The following is a 15,195-nucleotide window of genomic DNA, read 5'->3' as shown; positions in this document are numbered from 1 at the left end:
TAAACCTTGCGCTGCTGGCCAAAGTAATAACTCAACTGCCAAGCGAAATAGATAAAAATTATATTCACCGTACCGACACTACCACATCGTTCCTCGTTTTTACACAAAGATGGAAAAAAGGAGACCGGATAATGCAGAAGCAATCCTTTCTAGCTTTCTAGTTTTGACGAGCCAACCGAATGTGATTGGATTAATATCTTTGTCAGTTCTTTTTACGTACAGTATAAGCATTGACTTGCATCCATAAAGTAGTACTGGAATTTTTGCGTTTCATTCATTTGCATCAAAGCCAACAGGAAATTAAAATATTCTATCTAGCGCATTTTTTTCATTTTTCAAGATGCGTCGAATAAGCGAAATGGTATTACCCTGGCTGTTGCAAAATAACGAGTAAACCTTCTAAATTAAATGGTGGAAAACTAGTAAAGCATTCGATCTCTTCCTCTTGTCTTTTTTTTTTTTTTTTTTGGATCGTTTGCAGACGACAGATGGGACATTTGTAACTAAAGAATGCGAGATTGTTTGAGATCTAGTAGTAACGATGCTCTATCAACGTTTTAGATTACAGAACCGCTCAAGATTTAACCATTCTCAATCATTCTCCTTTCCAAAGTTCTTCCCGCGTTAACATGTAACACTCGTCGAGCGTTAAGACGCTGTAACCAAGGACCAGAGAAGCGATATAGTAAGTATCATGTGCAACCGGAAGCGCGAAACGGGAACGGATGCCCTCATGATTTTTCGCGTGTACAAAGGTACAGAGGGGCTCGATAGGATAAGATTTCCGTGGTGATATCGGAACGAACGAATGGAGAAGGGGAAGATAGAGGATGAAGAGGTGAGGAAGAGCAGGAACAGCAGAAGCAGTGGGGGTGCAGAAGGAGGCAGAGAGGGGATAGGAGGAGAAGAGGGCATAGAGCAGCTGAATAGGAAGCGACACAATGGACCTGGGTGGCTGTGGAGGCGTGTTATCAAATGGGTTCCTCATTCACATACTGCGGCCTGAGCTACCTGTGTCTGTCTGTACCGGTGTCTGTCTGTTATACTTATTCATACCGCCCATTGTGTCCTCCACTGTTGAGTCGAGTTCAGTTCAGTTGAGAACGCGATGGAACGTGCCACAATGCACGAATATGGGCTGCGCTGCTCTGCTCCCCCCCAACCCCTCTATCAAAGCTAACTCTTTCTCTTTCTCACCCTCCCCCTTTGCCATTTGCCACCCACCATCCGAGCCCGGGTTAGATTCGTTCGGGCGACTGAAAAGAAATTGTGTTGGGAAATTGTATCCGCGAGAAACCCGGCCGATAATGTGGAATTCTTGCCTTCAACAGCCGCCACAGACTTTGTCGCCGCGATAGTCCGACAGATTCCAGAGAATCGACCGTATCGTTAATTTGGATTTTCCAAACCTTATCTCATGGAGAAGGAGACGCTTTGTTCATTTGCCATAAGGATATTTTCTATCTTTTAACTCAGCGTTCAACACGCAGAGCAACCGTTACGAAATATCGTTGGAAATAACGAGAGAGAAGGCCAATTTTGCGTCTTCACTTCGTTCTTAAAGCCTCAAATCCCCGAGTAGTTCATTTTTCGTGAAAGAAATCGAGAAATACGTAGAACGCTTCTTGGAAACTTTTTGCTCGAGACAAGAACGAAAACCAAAGGGCTAACTGCGTGAAAGTAAAACCAGTACCGCTGTGCAAAATTATATTTCGTCCGTGTCCTTAATTAAAAAGTGTTCAAAGTTCGCGAAAGCGCTTAACAGACGATTTTTCGCGGGGAGAGCCGAAGGAATCTTTGAGTAAATGATGGACCATCGATCGGCAGGCTCGACTTCGCGTTCCACCGATTTCTCATCGAACAAAGAACGGGGAAGAAAGAGAAGTCGGAGAAAGTGTCGGAGGGCACGTCAAAGTCAGACGTCAATTGTTCGCGAAGGAAAGCACCAATGCCCGATTAAGTCCGCAAGATCACCCACCCTTCCCGTCACTTTCGGATCCTGCGCCCTTCCCTCCGTCCTTTCCTCCCCCGATCGTCACGCTCTTTTCATTCAACCTACGACGTAACGAAGGTAATTATGGGACGCGTTTGGGCAATCGTCGACGAAATGACAATCTGATATCACGCACGAACATAAGCTGGGCAAAGGTACACGACACTGTGCACACCTTTTACGAATATATTACGTGTACATCTGCCTATAAAACGTCGTAGATGTATCGAACAATTGCTTTACATTACGTTCAGAGACTCAACACGATGGACTCGTCAAATTTTTCCCGTGTGGTCTTCGATTAATTAGAATTCCAAGAGAAACTGACCTATTTTCTCTGACTATTATGGTCTTTATCCTATCGTATAATGCAAATGAAGTAACAGATTCACAACTAAAAGATAAAAGCGAAAGAATTCAACGTGTACAAAACATCAGCAGGTGTCTCGATACTCACTACATTGTACTGTTCGTTATTCGAACAGACAAAAGTAACGTTCAATTCGCTGAAAGAGTAAGAAAAAGTTTGCAGAATCGCGCGTAAAAGTCTGCGTGACGCGAGTAACGAAGGAATACTGAAAGAACGTTAGAAAAACGAAAGAGGGGGAAGACGGGAACGAAGAAAAAGAGCAACGCTGCGGGCCCTCTTCTTCGCAGCAAGAAACGTAGGAAGAGAAAAGAGCGAACGTATTACGTATAAGCAGGCATAGGCTCTGGATGAGCCACACGCGGACGCAACGGCATACAAAACTCGCTCAATACGTCATTCAACCGAAGAATACGGTTCGTTCTCGCCATTTTGCTCCCAGAATGAGAGTTTCAAAGGGAATTAAGGATTCAAAGGCATCTTTTGCGCGGCGCGCACAAAACGGCCAGCCACGGTCTTCTTTCTCTCTCGTCTCTTTCTCCGTCTATCGTGCTGCTCCTCGCGATTCTCTTACTCCGCTCGCCTATCTTTATCTCGTTCCTCGCTAGGCTGTCTCTGTATTTACACACGTTTCTCTCCTTCTCGCTCTTTTTCTCTCTCGCGGGAGAAGCATGGAACGCGCTCTCAAGACGAGGCGATTCGAGGCGGCCGTTGGTTGCGTGTACGCGCCCACACAGCAAAAGAACTGAAATCCGTACAAATCGTTGTACAATGCTCGGAAGAGCGTTGGTTAACGCGCGCGGCGCGCCGTCCGTTTCTCTATTTCGCCTAACATCAGCGAGTGGCCGACAAGCCAGACGCCGATGAAGAAATCCGCGTGAATGGCTCAGACGAACAAGAGGCTGACCATGTTTCGACGAATATTCAAACCGTTCGCCGTTGAAACGGCCGAAATCGCGCAACTAAGACGCGGCCAGGAAAGAAGAATATCGCGTTGCTCGCCGAGAGATCGGGCAACTGGGCCGAGCGTAACGCGCGCGAATTCCGAGTGAAAAGGGAACCTTGAGGCGGATTCGTTTCACGACCCTTCTTCCCTCGAATCGCCGGTAAAGTATTCGAATCAGACTTCCTCGGATAATCCTACAAATATTTTAGAAGCATATTCTAACGTTGGAACGCAATTGTCGAATTTAGAATTCGTAGAAATCGTAGAACAGAAGGAAATAATCAATAGGGGGCGAGATATAAATCCAGAGCCTTTATATTTGTCACGAGGTTCGAGATTCTTCCGCGTTGACGCGAAAAAAAAGTCTCCCTTTAGGGTACAGAATCCACTATACTCGGGTCAATCATCTCGTCCTACTGAACTCGGTCCAGCAGTCTGGTCCACGCGCGCACACCCTCGTGAAAGATCCCATTCTTTACGATCTTCGTTACGTTCCTTTTTTTTTCGCCTTGCCGCGGAACAAATTCGTGCCACGATTTCTATTTACAATAGAGAAGCAGGGAAGGAAGGGGAAATCGGCGACTCGTCCCCCGATTGGTTGATTAACATAAAAATGTCCGTGCTCGTAAAGGCCACCGTATACATATATTACGAACTTTATATATATACATATCGCGAGGGAGGGATTATAGTTTCTGATTGTTATTCATATTCGGCCGGCAGCCACGCGGCCGAGCATCGATACGCGCTTCTGTGTTGGGTCAATATAACGTCAGCGAGAGGAGGGTTGTACGCGTGTGGGGTGGTGGTTTGGACTGGGGTACTTCCTTCTCAATGACACTCTTTTTTTTTCTCTTCAACGTTAATGCAACGAACCGTGGCGCACGGGTTTAAACGATTACTCACCCGCGGCTCTGTCTGGAATGAAAAGGGCGAAAGTGCCACTTACCGCGCCACGGGCCTCCGAGACTCCAGCACCTGGAACAGAAATCACGTCCTAATGAGACCAGCGGAGTTAAGCAGCAAAGTTGTAGAAATTGCCGGGAATTTCGAGCGAGCCGAGTGGAGGCCTGCTTCGGCCTTTTAAAGCGCGTTTCGCGCCAAATCAGCAGCGCTAAGTTTCGCGATCAAAGTTCGTTTCAACGCGTCAGATAAAATCGGGCCTTGATTAAAGGATTTTTCATGTTTCGTAGTCAGTCGATCGTAGCCAATTACGAAACAAACGCGAAAATCGCGACAGTTGGCCGCGCAGAACGTAGCATCTGAGACCTTACGAAGACTATCTTTATTTTAACTTTAAATTTGAAAAACAGCAATGTAACATCGTCGCTTTTCTGTACTTTTTAATTCGTGACTCGCCTAAGACTCACGAAGGGAATCATATGATTCATAAGTACGTTTTGGTTGATTTTCTACCTGAGCTGTTACTTTACGGCTATAAAGGTATATTTTAATATACCTACATTGTCATAAAGAAATTGTTAAATACTTTTGCGAGATACTATACTTTTACTACGTTAACATTTACGTATGTACATATTAGGTTTTGAGATTAACTCGCTTTGAACTATAGTACAACTCGAGCAACGAATTAAGAGAAAAGGTAGTAAGCAAAACGTGGAAGCTTCCGGAGCTTCCGTCCTCCGACTGAACGAAGGCAAAGCTTAATCGCGGGTCTGGGTTGGTACGCAACCGCGTCCGGATCCACTTTCCAATAACTGGGAAGTATCGGTGAATGCGGCAGTAAGAGTTCAAGGCTCGGCCTGGCGCGTTCTATCAGCGGGGACGTTGCGAGGCACAAAGGACGAGCGTTTAGCAGCGGCATGCGATTTCGATCCGCGGAAGAGGAACGAGAAATCAGAAGAATAAAGGGGCGAGTACCCCGCAAAGTCACTCGACCTCCATCAGCCATCCTTTGCCCCCTCGCGGCGACGACGATCTATAGCCTCTACCTACATTATATTTCTTTCGTATTTGCCTCTTCTTTCCTTCTTTCTCTCTCGGTCTCCTCTGTCCGTGGCCAAACACACAAACGGCCGCACCTACACGTACACACAAGCTGAGCATTGCCGCGGTCTTATCGGCAGTTATCGGGCCGTGATGTCACACAATGGGGCAGACAATGCTTGGTACAATACACCCCCTGCTTCTAAACCATTCAACCCTCGCCAGCCACCTCCTAGCTCATCCTTCTTCTCCAGTACCAACTCCCTTCCGCGGATCCACCACTCCTATCCTCTCTCGAAATCAGCCCAATCCCAGCAACTTAATAAACGTAATAGCTGACTGCGTCACTTCGCGATCCCAATGAGATGTCCATGAGATGGAAATATATTCCAACATATTAGGATGACCTGGCACCGTGATCATAGTATTATATTTGAGCGCATATGCGTTGGGAGTTTGTCTTCGATAAAATATCGCGGACACTTGGTTGGCCCGATTCTGCGACACGAAAGGAAACGGATTCCGATCTACGGGAACAATGTCTCGTTGAGAAATCTATCAAGCGAGAAATATATGATTCTTAATTGTATAGCACGAGGTAAGATGGAAAATTGAGGTCAAATCGATTCCAAATTTCATACTAAAATGTAAAAATGAGATCGATCGTCCGATGAAAGACCGTGAACTTGTTTATTATTCGCAAACACGATATCGCCGATAACATCGTTGAAGAGGATAAAACATCTTGGAAAACAAGCGAAAAAGGTAGTAGTACAGGGGAAAAGAAGGGATCGAGGACGAAGGGTGAATCTGTGCACGCATCATCGGATCGACACCACGCCCCCGTACGCGCTTCCAGTCGATCCACCCCTACGATCGCGCAATATGCTACCCCGCGTGTGATCACCCTAAAGCACGTACACGAGTCGATACATGAGTCATTGAAAAATGCGGTTAGCCATCCATTATTTCGACAAATTTTCGCTTTACGTGTATTATACTTATTGACCGCATGGCAGAAGGGGGCATAAACAGTATCGCCGGTGAATTGGAAATGTTCGTGCGGTCAAAAAGATCGCGTTTCATTGCTCGTAAACTATCAACCGAATTGTTTTTTGTGTAAGCCGAACCAAAAAAACACGCGCATGTGGAATAAAAGAGCTACATGATTTATCGACAACAATTACAGACTTTGAATGCCGGTCCGTTTAAAGTTGTCAGGCGGTGAGAGTATTTTTTTTTTATTTATTTATTTTTTATTCCTTTTCTATCGCTTTAGATATATATATATATATACATATGTATGTATGTATATAGTATGCATATGTATATATGTATATACATAGTCAGGTTTGAAAAATATAAATCGAAACGTACCATGACCATGAGGCTGACTGATTAAATAAAACTGCGAAACAGTATACAGTACAGGAATAAATCAAAACGGGGGTGGAGAATAGGAAGGAATCCCTGTCGGTAAATTTTATCGCACGGCAATAAAGCACGTCACGAAACACAATTACATCGACTGCTGACATTTCCAAGCTACATCTTCCAGCGTGGCTCCGCGCGAGCCACGGCTGCGACCGTTGATACGTATCTTCGAAATGGCATCGGAGAAACGTTAATTAAGCGAGCAGATGCGCCGAGGAAATAGTAAATCATACGACCACCCCGTGCGAACACAACGCTCGCCGCGTCGACCGCCTTATCTTCGCCGGGTTATCGAGATAATGATAAATCGCTCGTTCGAATTGGTCCCTTCCAAGGGCGCGCTTTAACCATCCTGGTGAAGGGTTGACGGCTGTATAATGCCAGGATCGTAAAGTCATCCGTTTTGGGGGACGTTCTAACGATACTTTCAATGTCTTCATCATTCTCCAATACGCTCCCAATGTGTATGTATAGAAACGAGAAGACAAGTATGATGGCACCAGGGGTAAGAGAGCTATTTCTCTAGATTCACTCATCTTTTGTATAGTAATTTATCGACTATTGATAGAGGGACGTTGATCTTTTAGTCGTCGTTCAACAAATGGTCTTATGACTAGGAAATTTCTTAAGTTTAAAAGTACAATGGAAGGTGTGTAGTTTCACATCTCTATGATTTTTATAAATTTCCCCGTGAATATTAAAAGTTGTTTTATTTGTTGAAACGAGGGTAACGTTCACGGGCGAAGATTCGAAAATCGCAACTGGACTGAATAGAAGGAACAGCCAGTTATCAGCCACGTGTTGTCTGTATCTATTATACAGAGTTGTCTATTGTACAGAATATAATGGATAAATGATTATGCAAAAAGAAGAGAGATACCATAACGATACTTTATAGTCGAAGTACCTAATCCATTACGATCAATCAACTCTGAATTCCTACCCACTTGCCCACTTTCCAGTTCTACACTTTATAGACAAAACGGCACTCTTCGATTTCAGACTGTCGCATTAGATGGTAACAGAGCCAGCAGGCGAACAAACTCTTTGATAACCCTAGAGCGACTGGTCTGAAAATAATAATATCGCGACGCAGTACATTAACGAGTAATTAACTGCTTCGGTCGATTCGGTAGACAATCCGGAAGACGGCAGTAAAACAAGGCTAGCTCGCGGGGTTGAAGCGAGCACGGGGTGGTGGTGGTAAAAGCGGTGGAAGTGGTGGCATCGGAACCGCCCCGGCTTTGCAACCCCGGCGAATGGAGTGACAATGCTGCCACGGGATTCACAGTTCTCTACCACCCCTTTTGTCTTTCCCCTCTTTCCTCTCTATCTCTCGCGCGAGCTGCCGTCCCCTTTCATCCCATTTGCAACTTTCCGGCTTTCCAACCGCCCGCGCCTTTCGATCCTCCACCACCCACGCAGCCCCTTTATCCTGTCTTCATACGCCGCTACAATCTCGCCGCACGCGCACCTTAAGGCAAACGCCTCCTTTCGAAACGATTAACTTCGCCACGTGGAGAAAAAGAGGGAACAGATGCAACACCGATTACACGTTTCGTCCGATTTTTGTGCAAATGCGTACACATGTCACAACGGACGATTCTAAGACGAATTAAGATCAAAATGCAAGAATCAATGAGGATGTTCCAACGAAGATGTTACAACGAACGCGAAAAGATATCGTGGGTTGATTTGCGATCCTGTCGATTTTCTTGTAGGATCTTCGTTACCACGAAAAAGATTAAAGAGGAGATTTTATTCGTTTCTTTTTTGAGAGAATTAAAACGTTTTGTTTATGATTAAAACAATTATATTGCAACTATTAGTCACCGTCTTTATTATCGCATTGGATGTATAACATGGTAATTTCGTAAAATTGAAACAACTATTGATATAATTTTAATTATTAATTCACGATTAATTTATAGTACGTTTTAGTAAACCTTGTACGATTACTATAAACCGATTAAAGTATTTGAAATCTCACGAGTGGCAATGTATGTAACGAATGAAATCATAGATATGAGTCAAAATAGACGTACAATGAAACACGTATATCTAGAAGATAATAGCAACTTTAATATCATTAAGTATTTTATTACTTGCGATCGACAGTGTATTTCTCTAACATTTATTGGAAATCCTATTTTTAGAAGACAAAACGTTAACCTCGCAGAGAAACGACGAAGAGTGAAAGGAATATTGTTTACTCGAATGACAGACAGGGAGAGACAGGGAGAGACAGGGAGAGACGGGGAAGCCCGCGTGCCAGTTGAGTATAAAGACACGCAATCGAGTAGGAAAAAGGGTGGAGGGATGCAAGCTGAAACGTATCGAAAGGATCCACCACCCCTATTTCACAGAAACGACGTTCGGCATCCCCCCTTCTCTTGTCATCCTTGTCGTTTGGCCGTTCCACTCTTGGAGCCTCTGCATCTTCGTCTCTCGCTCATCCTCTGTCTATCTCATCCCCTCGCCTAGCCACCCTCGCGCTCTTTTCTCGTATCAGATCGAGTCCCTCTATTTCGCGTCCTCTATTATTTCTTTTATCAATCTGCGCGCTTTCAGGACGCTTTGAGGCCCGCTGAAAGCTGCGTGATAAATCATGAAATGTAAGAACCTACACCAACACAGAGACACTAGGCTACTACGTGCATTTATAGATATTCGTACGTGCACACACACGAGCACAGACTAACGCGCGAAGACGAAGAGAAGGTGTTAGTGTAGCGCGGTGAAAGATGTGTGCAACAAGCTCGTGTAGAAACACGCGCGCGTACACGCGTGTGTGTACTTACGAACGTGTGTAAATACATACATATATAAGCAACGGTTCAATAGGCGGCATTGCCGGGGCGAACGGCATCCATACAGCTCGCCAGATGAGGTCTTCTAGCTTCCGTGGAGTCCGCGTGAAAGGATGCCCCAATAATATTCCATTCACCAAACCACCCCCAACTTCCACCCTGTAGCTTTCCCTTCCGCGTATATACCCCATCCCCGGACCGGTCTGGCCCGTGCCCACCCGCCATTGATTTTTCATTCGTTGGCTTTTCAATAGTTTGTTATGAGCTTTCCTTCGGCGATGTCTCCTCTACCGGTTTCCACGGGCCAGGCTTACCCTTCTTTGAAACGAGAAAACGCCGGTGGTTGGAGGCGAATTTCCGACTGGCCAAGTCCAACCGATGTGCAACCACGTCACTGTCCCGGTGAATTAGATGCGTTTGTTGCGACTAAACTCGCGACTTTTTCACGAGTCGTGTTCGAATCGCCAATGGATAGCCGATGCGTACGATAACATCTGGAAATGCGGCGACTGTGAGGAATCGCGACTGCCGATTCGAATTTCGATATTTCGTACTACGAATGCGAGTGACAGGTGTTGGAGAGACGACAAGGTTGAGATCGATCGAATTCGAGGAGCACGCGACAAGTTTCGAGCGTCTCGCTGGTGTTAATTGAGCGTATGAAGGGAATCGTTTGGAATAAAGGGGCGTTTAATAGGCGAACGTGTGAGAATTTGATAGGAGAATCGACAGAAATTTTATGCTTCGAGTCAATTACGCGTGCACTGGTTACTGGACAATTGCGGCTTAATTCGAGGACAGTAAGAGAGACACGCGGAAAACTCGGCTGGTGAAAATTTTCGAAAGCATTTCCCCGCGAAACAGAGCGAAAATAACCTATAACTTTAATCAGGGATGAATAAAGGCAACCCTTTTCGGAGCGGCGCTGCGTCAAGGCGAAGAATGGAGATGAGGATGTAGCCGAGTATCGGCATTGTTTCCAAACAAAGCACGCCTTTCATACCACCGTGTACCCGCCCTGCAACCCCCATCCGCTTGGTCCACCCACAACCCCCCGCCCGTGCACTCCCCACGGCTTTTCAGTCATTTGACACGCAAAGAAGTCAGGCAAGCCGGCATTGTGGCGACCACCACCACTGCGACCTATTGTTACCAGACCACTACCATAACCACCACCCCCGAAATCCACCCTTTCCTTGTTACCCTCTTGCCACCTTTGTCGAATTTGACGGTCGATTCGATGACTTCGACCTAACGGAAACGCTGTTCAGACCTTTATCAAGTTTCCCCCTTTTAATCTCCAACGAATGCTCCAAATGAAACTTCCATGATTATTTCCTAAAGTCCGTTCGAAACGAACGAACGCGTCGCACGAAAGATCGCGTATTTAGCCACAGACAGATCGTATGGAATCCTAGCGTTCGACGCGAGTATTCATCATCGAAATTGCATTGCCAACTTCCTGAAAGCAGTCCCATCGGAGAGGCTCGGAGGCAAAACAGAATGGGACACGAGTAGAGAGAATTGGCACCTGCCGACACATCCACGCTAGCTATAGGCGCAATCGTATCCTGTGTTTCCAAGGATATCGCGTAGCAAAAGCAAACATCGATGACGCGTAGATATCGGATGAATGGCAGTGAAAATGACGTATAATGTGAAAGGAACATACGCGTGATATCTTTTACGATTACGTCGATCATTTACACCGGAAAGACGAAGAAAATCGTGCAGCAAGTTTCAACAAGCTGGAAACGTTCTCTAAGCGTATACAAGAGCGAGATAAATAATAGTATTCCTATCTGTCTTGTAACGATAACGAGGACGCGCGCGATGCGATGATCGGCGTGCACGTCAAGAGCGATTGCCGGTACGGTTGAACCGCTTGAACGAATCAGTAGTAGCGCGACGGTCGCGAAAGCATCGTCGGAATTATGCATCGGGCTGCATAATTTCGCTGCATACGGTAGCACGCGCGTCTGCGGCGCACCGCCGGAGGGGAAAAGTCGATGGCTCGTAATGTGACAAACGAGGCGTCGTGATGCTGTCACGAAAATACCAGCCAAATGCCCGATACGCTCGTTCAAAGCCATTCTATTCGAATGTCGATACCTCGCGTCAGTCTTATTAATCTTCCGGCGCGAGCGTCGGGATATATTGCGTATTATAAACCGTAATAAAAAGAGGCTTCAACGAGAAAAGAGAAAGGAGAGGGGAAGAGGAAAAAGAGACAGCAGGAGTAGGAAGAAAGAAAAACGCAGAAGGAAAGAACAGTGAGTGAGTAAGAGAAAAGCAAGAGGGAGAGAGGAGGAGGAAAGTTGGGAGAGGGTGGCGAGAGCATTCAGTGCGCGAATTCTATGCGACTCGTACAATACGAGTCCTCTCGCGGAAAGCTTGCACGCGGCTGCTGCTCGAGATTTCCAGATTTCACGGCAGTGAATAAGCTGCCGATGCAAATTTAACCGGCGCTGTCGTTCCCCGCAGAAAAAGCCTAAATGCGTGCCGGAATAATTTGAATTTTTTCCCTCGTTTCCGGCCTCACAATGCCGGCCTCTCGCCGATCCGAGAGAAAGTTCGCGCGAACGAACTTCTCTCTGTGTCTCTACGACCCCCGTCCGTCCGTTAAACAACGATTTTCCGGCCTGAATCGAAAGCTCGGCCTAAAACCGACCAAATTTACAGGGCCAACGATCGAGCAGACTCTCAGAGAATAGGAAAATAACGGATGAGAAAATTGGACAACACGAACGTGTATACTACGCTGTGCAAGATCGGCTAATCGAAAGACTCGATGGAATCAACGGGAAGGTAGGAGGACGCAAATAGCCACGTCTGCCGACAGAGGAACCTGTTAAAAGTTGGAAACTGCGCTCACAGAATAGGGCGGTGCGATGAAAAGGTATACACAGGTGCAGTCAAACGTGTGTGGATGCCAGTGTCGTCGGTCACACGCACAGGACGAAGGACGATCGCCGTGTAAAAGGGATCGAGGAGAAGCAGGAGGACGTCGAGTTTGGTGTTGGATAAAGGGGAGGAAAAGGGTGGTAAGGTAGAGGGGGTGTGCAGAGTGAGAGGGAGAGAGTGAGCGTGCGAGAGAGTGAGAGAGAGTCCATGCGAATATGTTATACGCTCAAGCTCGTTCGCTCGTAACCGCGCAGTAGAATAGACGAATTGTTCGGCAGCAGAGCTTTTGTCTATTTTACGGAGTTCCAAGGGCTTCGAGCGGAGGGGCGAGTGGCGCAGCCAGAGCGGAGAAAGACACAGGGGGTGAGGGAGTGAGCTGAAAGCTCGGAAATATATTCTCAACTGAACGTTGTACGGATTCGCGCACCGGGCGTTCCTAATTATTGTTTTCCAGGCATCCGTCCTTTCTGGTTGCTGCGGTGACTGAAATTCTCGTTTCGAAACTTTCCCTTCGTTGCTAGCGTCGAGGAATTACGAAGCGAACCACCGGTCGCCTCATTTTTTTTTTCCACATCTCTTTCCAATCCTATTCAGCGCAGACGTGTGGTCGCATTACCGCGTATAGCAAACGGTGTGTGCAGAAATTAATAAATTATCGAAGGACAATGCGTTCTCCTAAAGCGAGATGTCGAAAATTTTCAACCATATCACCTACCAATAAGCATAGAAGCGTGTAAGGGAACGTGAAACTTGCCGCAAACCGTGCTGCATAATCTCCAACCATATAGACGCAGACCTGCTATTTCCATTTTCCCCATACGTGCACTTAAATACATTTCCAGAAGACAAGATAACGAACGTCTCGTTAGCTTTTCAAGGCACACACGAAACACGATGGAGAAGCTGGAATACGCGATAGAGGAAAGGACCGACGGTGCAATAGGGCAAGCGAATGCGAAGGAATATAGGGATGGTTAGCGGGAGAGAACGAGAAGGAGAACCGAGAAAAGGGATGTTGGTGGGGCGGTCGTATCGGTTAAGTGGGGGAAATTGCAAAACAATGAGACGACGGGGTAGGGGTAACAATGTGAGGGACAATAGGCCTGATAATGTGCCAGAGAATGGACGCCTAGACAAAAGAGTCGAATAAGGGCGCGCGCACCTACCCGATCCACCACCCACATTACACCATTGACTCGTCCGTTGGCGTATAGAGAACGGAAAAAAGACACCTGCATGCTTCGATGTGGGTTATTTTAAGTTCGAAACAATGCCAACCCCGTGTGAGTTAATCTTCTCGTAGGAAAAGCGAATAAAAAGTTTCGCGAATCAACCAAAGGGATACAACGCGAATCAAACTTTCTCGTCACGGATAAAGGAGAATTCGCCATAAAAAATAATTTAATTTTCTTCAACCTGCTTCTCAAAATACTATATTTTCTGTAGAAAGAGTTAATAAAGTTTGACAATCGGTTAAAGCAAAACGATTGGATTATCAAACGGAGGGACGAAACACCACCGAGTAACCGCTATGCGGAATAAACCAGAGGGATCAGAACGGAGATCAGGGACGAGGGTAACGCGTGGAACCTACCGCAATGCCAGAGGCCAACGCCTGACATAACCGCGAGTTCTGGAGGGGTTGTGAGTCAAGGGGTTGAACGATCGAAACCTCGGCGTTAGCAGCCCGCTCGTCTGGCGTGCACCTGTTGTTTCTACTTGCCCTGAATCAGTTTGCGCCCGTATCCCTGCCGTGTCCGATCTATCGTAATCGACGTATAAAATCGTCCTTTAACTTCCAACGTTTTAACGAACAACGTTTTCACAGTTTGTTCGTAAGTTTGGTACGATTTACCAGTGTCTTGTACGTACGAAGATGTTTCCAAGTTAATCGTCGTTTCATGGAAATTCCACTTTCATCGTCAGGTCATAACGTAACTTGTTTTTCTCGGAGAAGCACTGTCCCTCCTGGCGACGCTCTCCGATAATTAGCATTTAACACAGCTGCCAAGGTACGGGGAGGTGGCACGGCTAGATGGAGAACAAGAAAGTGAACTCTCGTCGTCTTTTCGCTCGCTGAAAAATGCGACGCGACAACGTCTACGAGATCGCGCGACGGTGTCGTTCTTCGGAACTAAGGAAGCAAGTGAACTCGACGGCTCTGACAGAAGAAGGAAAAGAAAGAGGCGACGCGATCCGCGATAGAAAAGAGGAAGAAAGTCCGAAGGAAAGGGCCAGAAGGCACGGAAGAAGAGAAAAGAAAAAGCGGAGAAGAAAAGAAACGGACGAGGAAGAGAAGAAGTACGACGACGAGAAGAAAAAGAGAAGAATCGCGACGAGACGAAAGAGAGAAGTTGTGAAGAGGGAAAGACCGAGGCACCGAGGACAGAAGTGGCCGTACAAGGCAGGAGCGCCACAAACAGTCCATAGAAATACCCCGGCCGTAGAATGCAACTGCCTCTTTGTGTGGCAGCTTACACAGATAGCCCGCGAGTTCGTGTTTAAGCGAGCGTCGGTGTGCGCGAGAGAGTTCGCGAGCGCGCGCCTGTTATTTAAGCTTCGCATAATGGCAACTCTTTTATGCTTCTTGTGTCTTACATCTGAGACTGTGTCGCTCCAGAGGGCGCATTCATTCCCGTGAATACCGTGCACGGGCCTTACAATGGCCTTCTCTACGCCGCCTGCAGCACCTACGGCACACCACCGAGCTGCGCACTCAAAGTGCAGCCACTCTAAGGATGCGCGACGCGGTCGCCTTAGTTTACAGCCTTAGGACAACCACACAGTGTCGCCC

The 15,195-nt window shown here is 46.6% G+C and overlaps 1 protein-coding gene across 2 annotated transcripts in view; it reads right to left on the bottom strand.

The window, feature by feature from the left end:
• Positions 1–15,195, bottom strand: part of LOC117231751 — a 201,725-nt gene that overhangs the window by 155,724 nt on the left and 30,806 nt on the right. For both annotated transcript variants that reach the window (XM_033490460.1, XM_033490461.1), the window contains exon 2: positions 4,213–4,284. In XM_033490460.1, the coding sequence (XP_033346351.1) occupies positions 4,213–4,284 (72 nt within the window). The remainder of the gene's footprint in view (positions 1–4,212; positions 4,285–15,195) is intronic.

This window comes from Bombus vosnesenskii, unplaced genomic scaffold, assembly GCF_011952255.1.
Source record: "Bombus vosnesenskii isolate JDL3184/JDL3185 unplaced genomic scaffold, Bvos_JDL3184-5_v1.1 scf7180000013273, whole genome shotgun sequence".
Classification (NCBI taxonomy): Eukaryota; Metazoa; Arthropoda; class Insecta; order Hymenoptera; family Apidae; genus Bombus; species Bombus vosnesenskii.
This window is presented reverse-complemented; position numbering and strand designations above follow the sequence as displayed.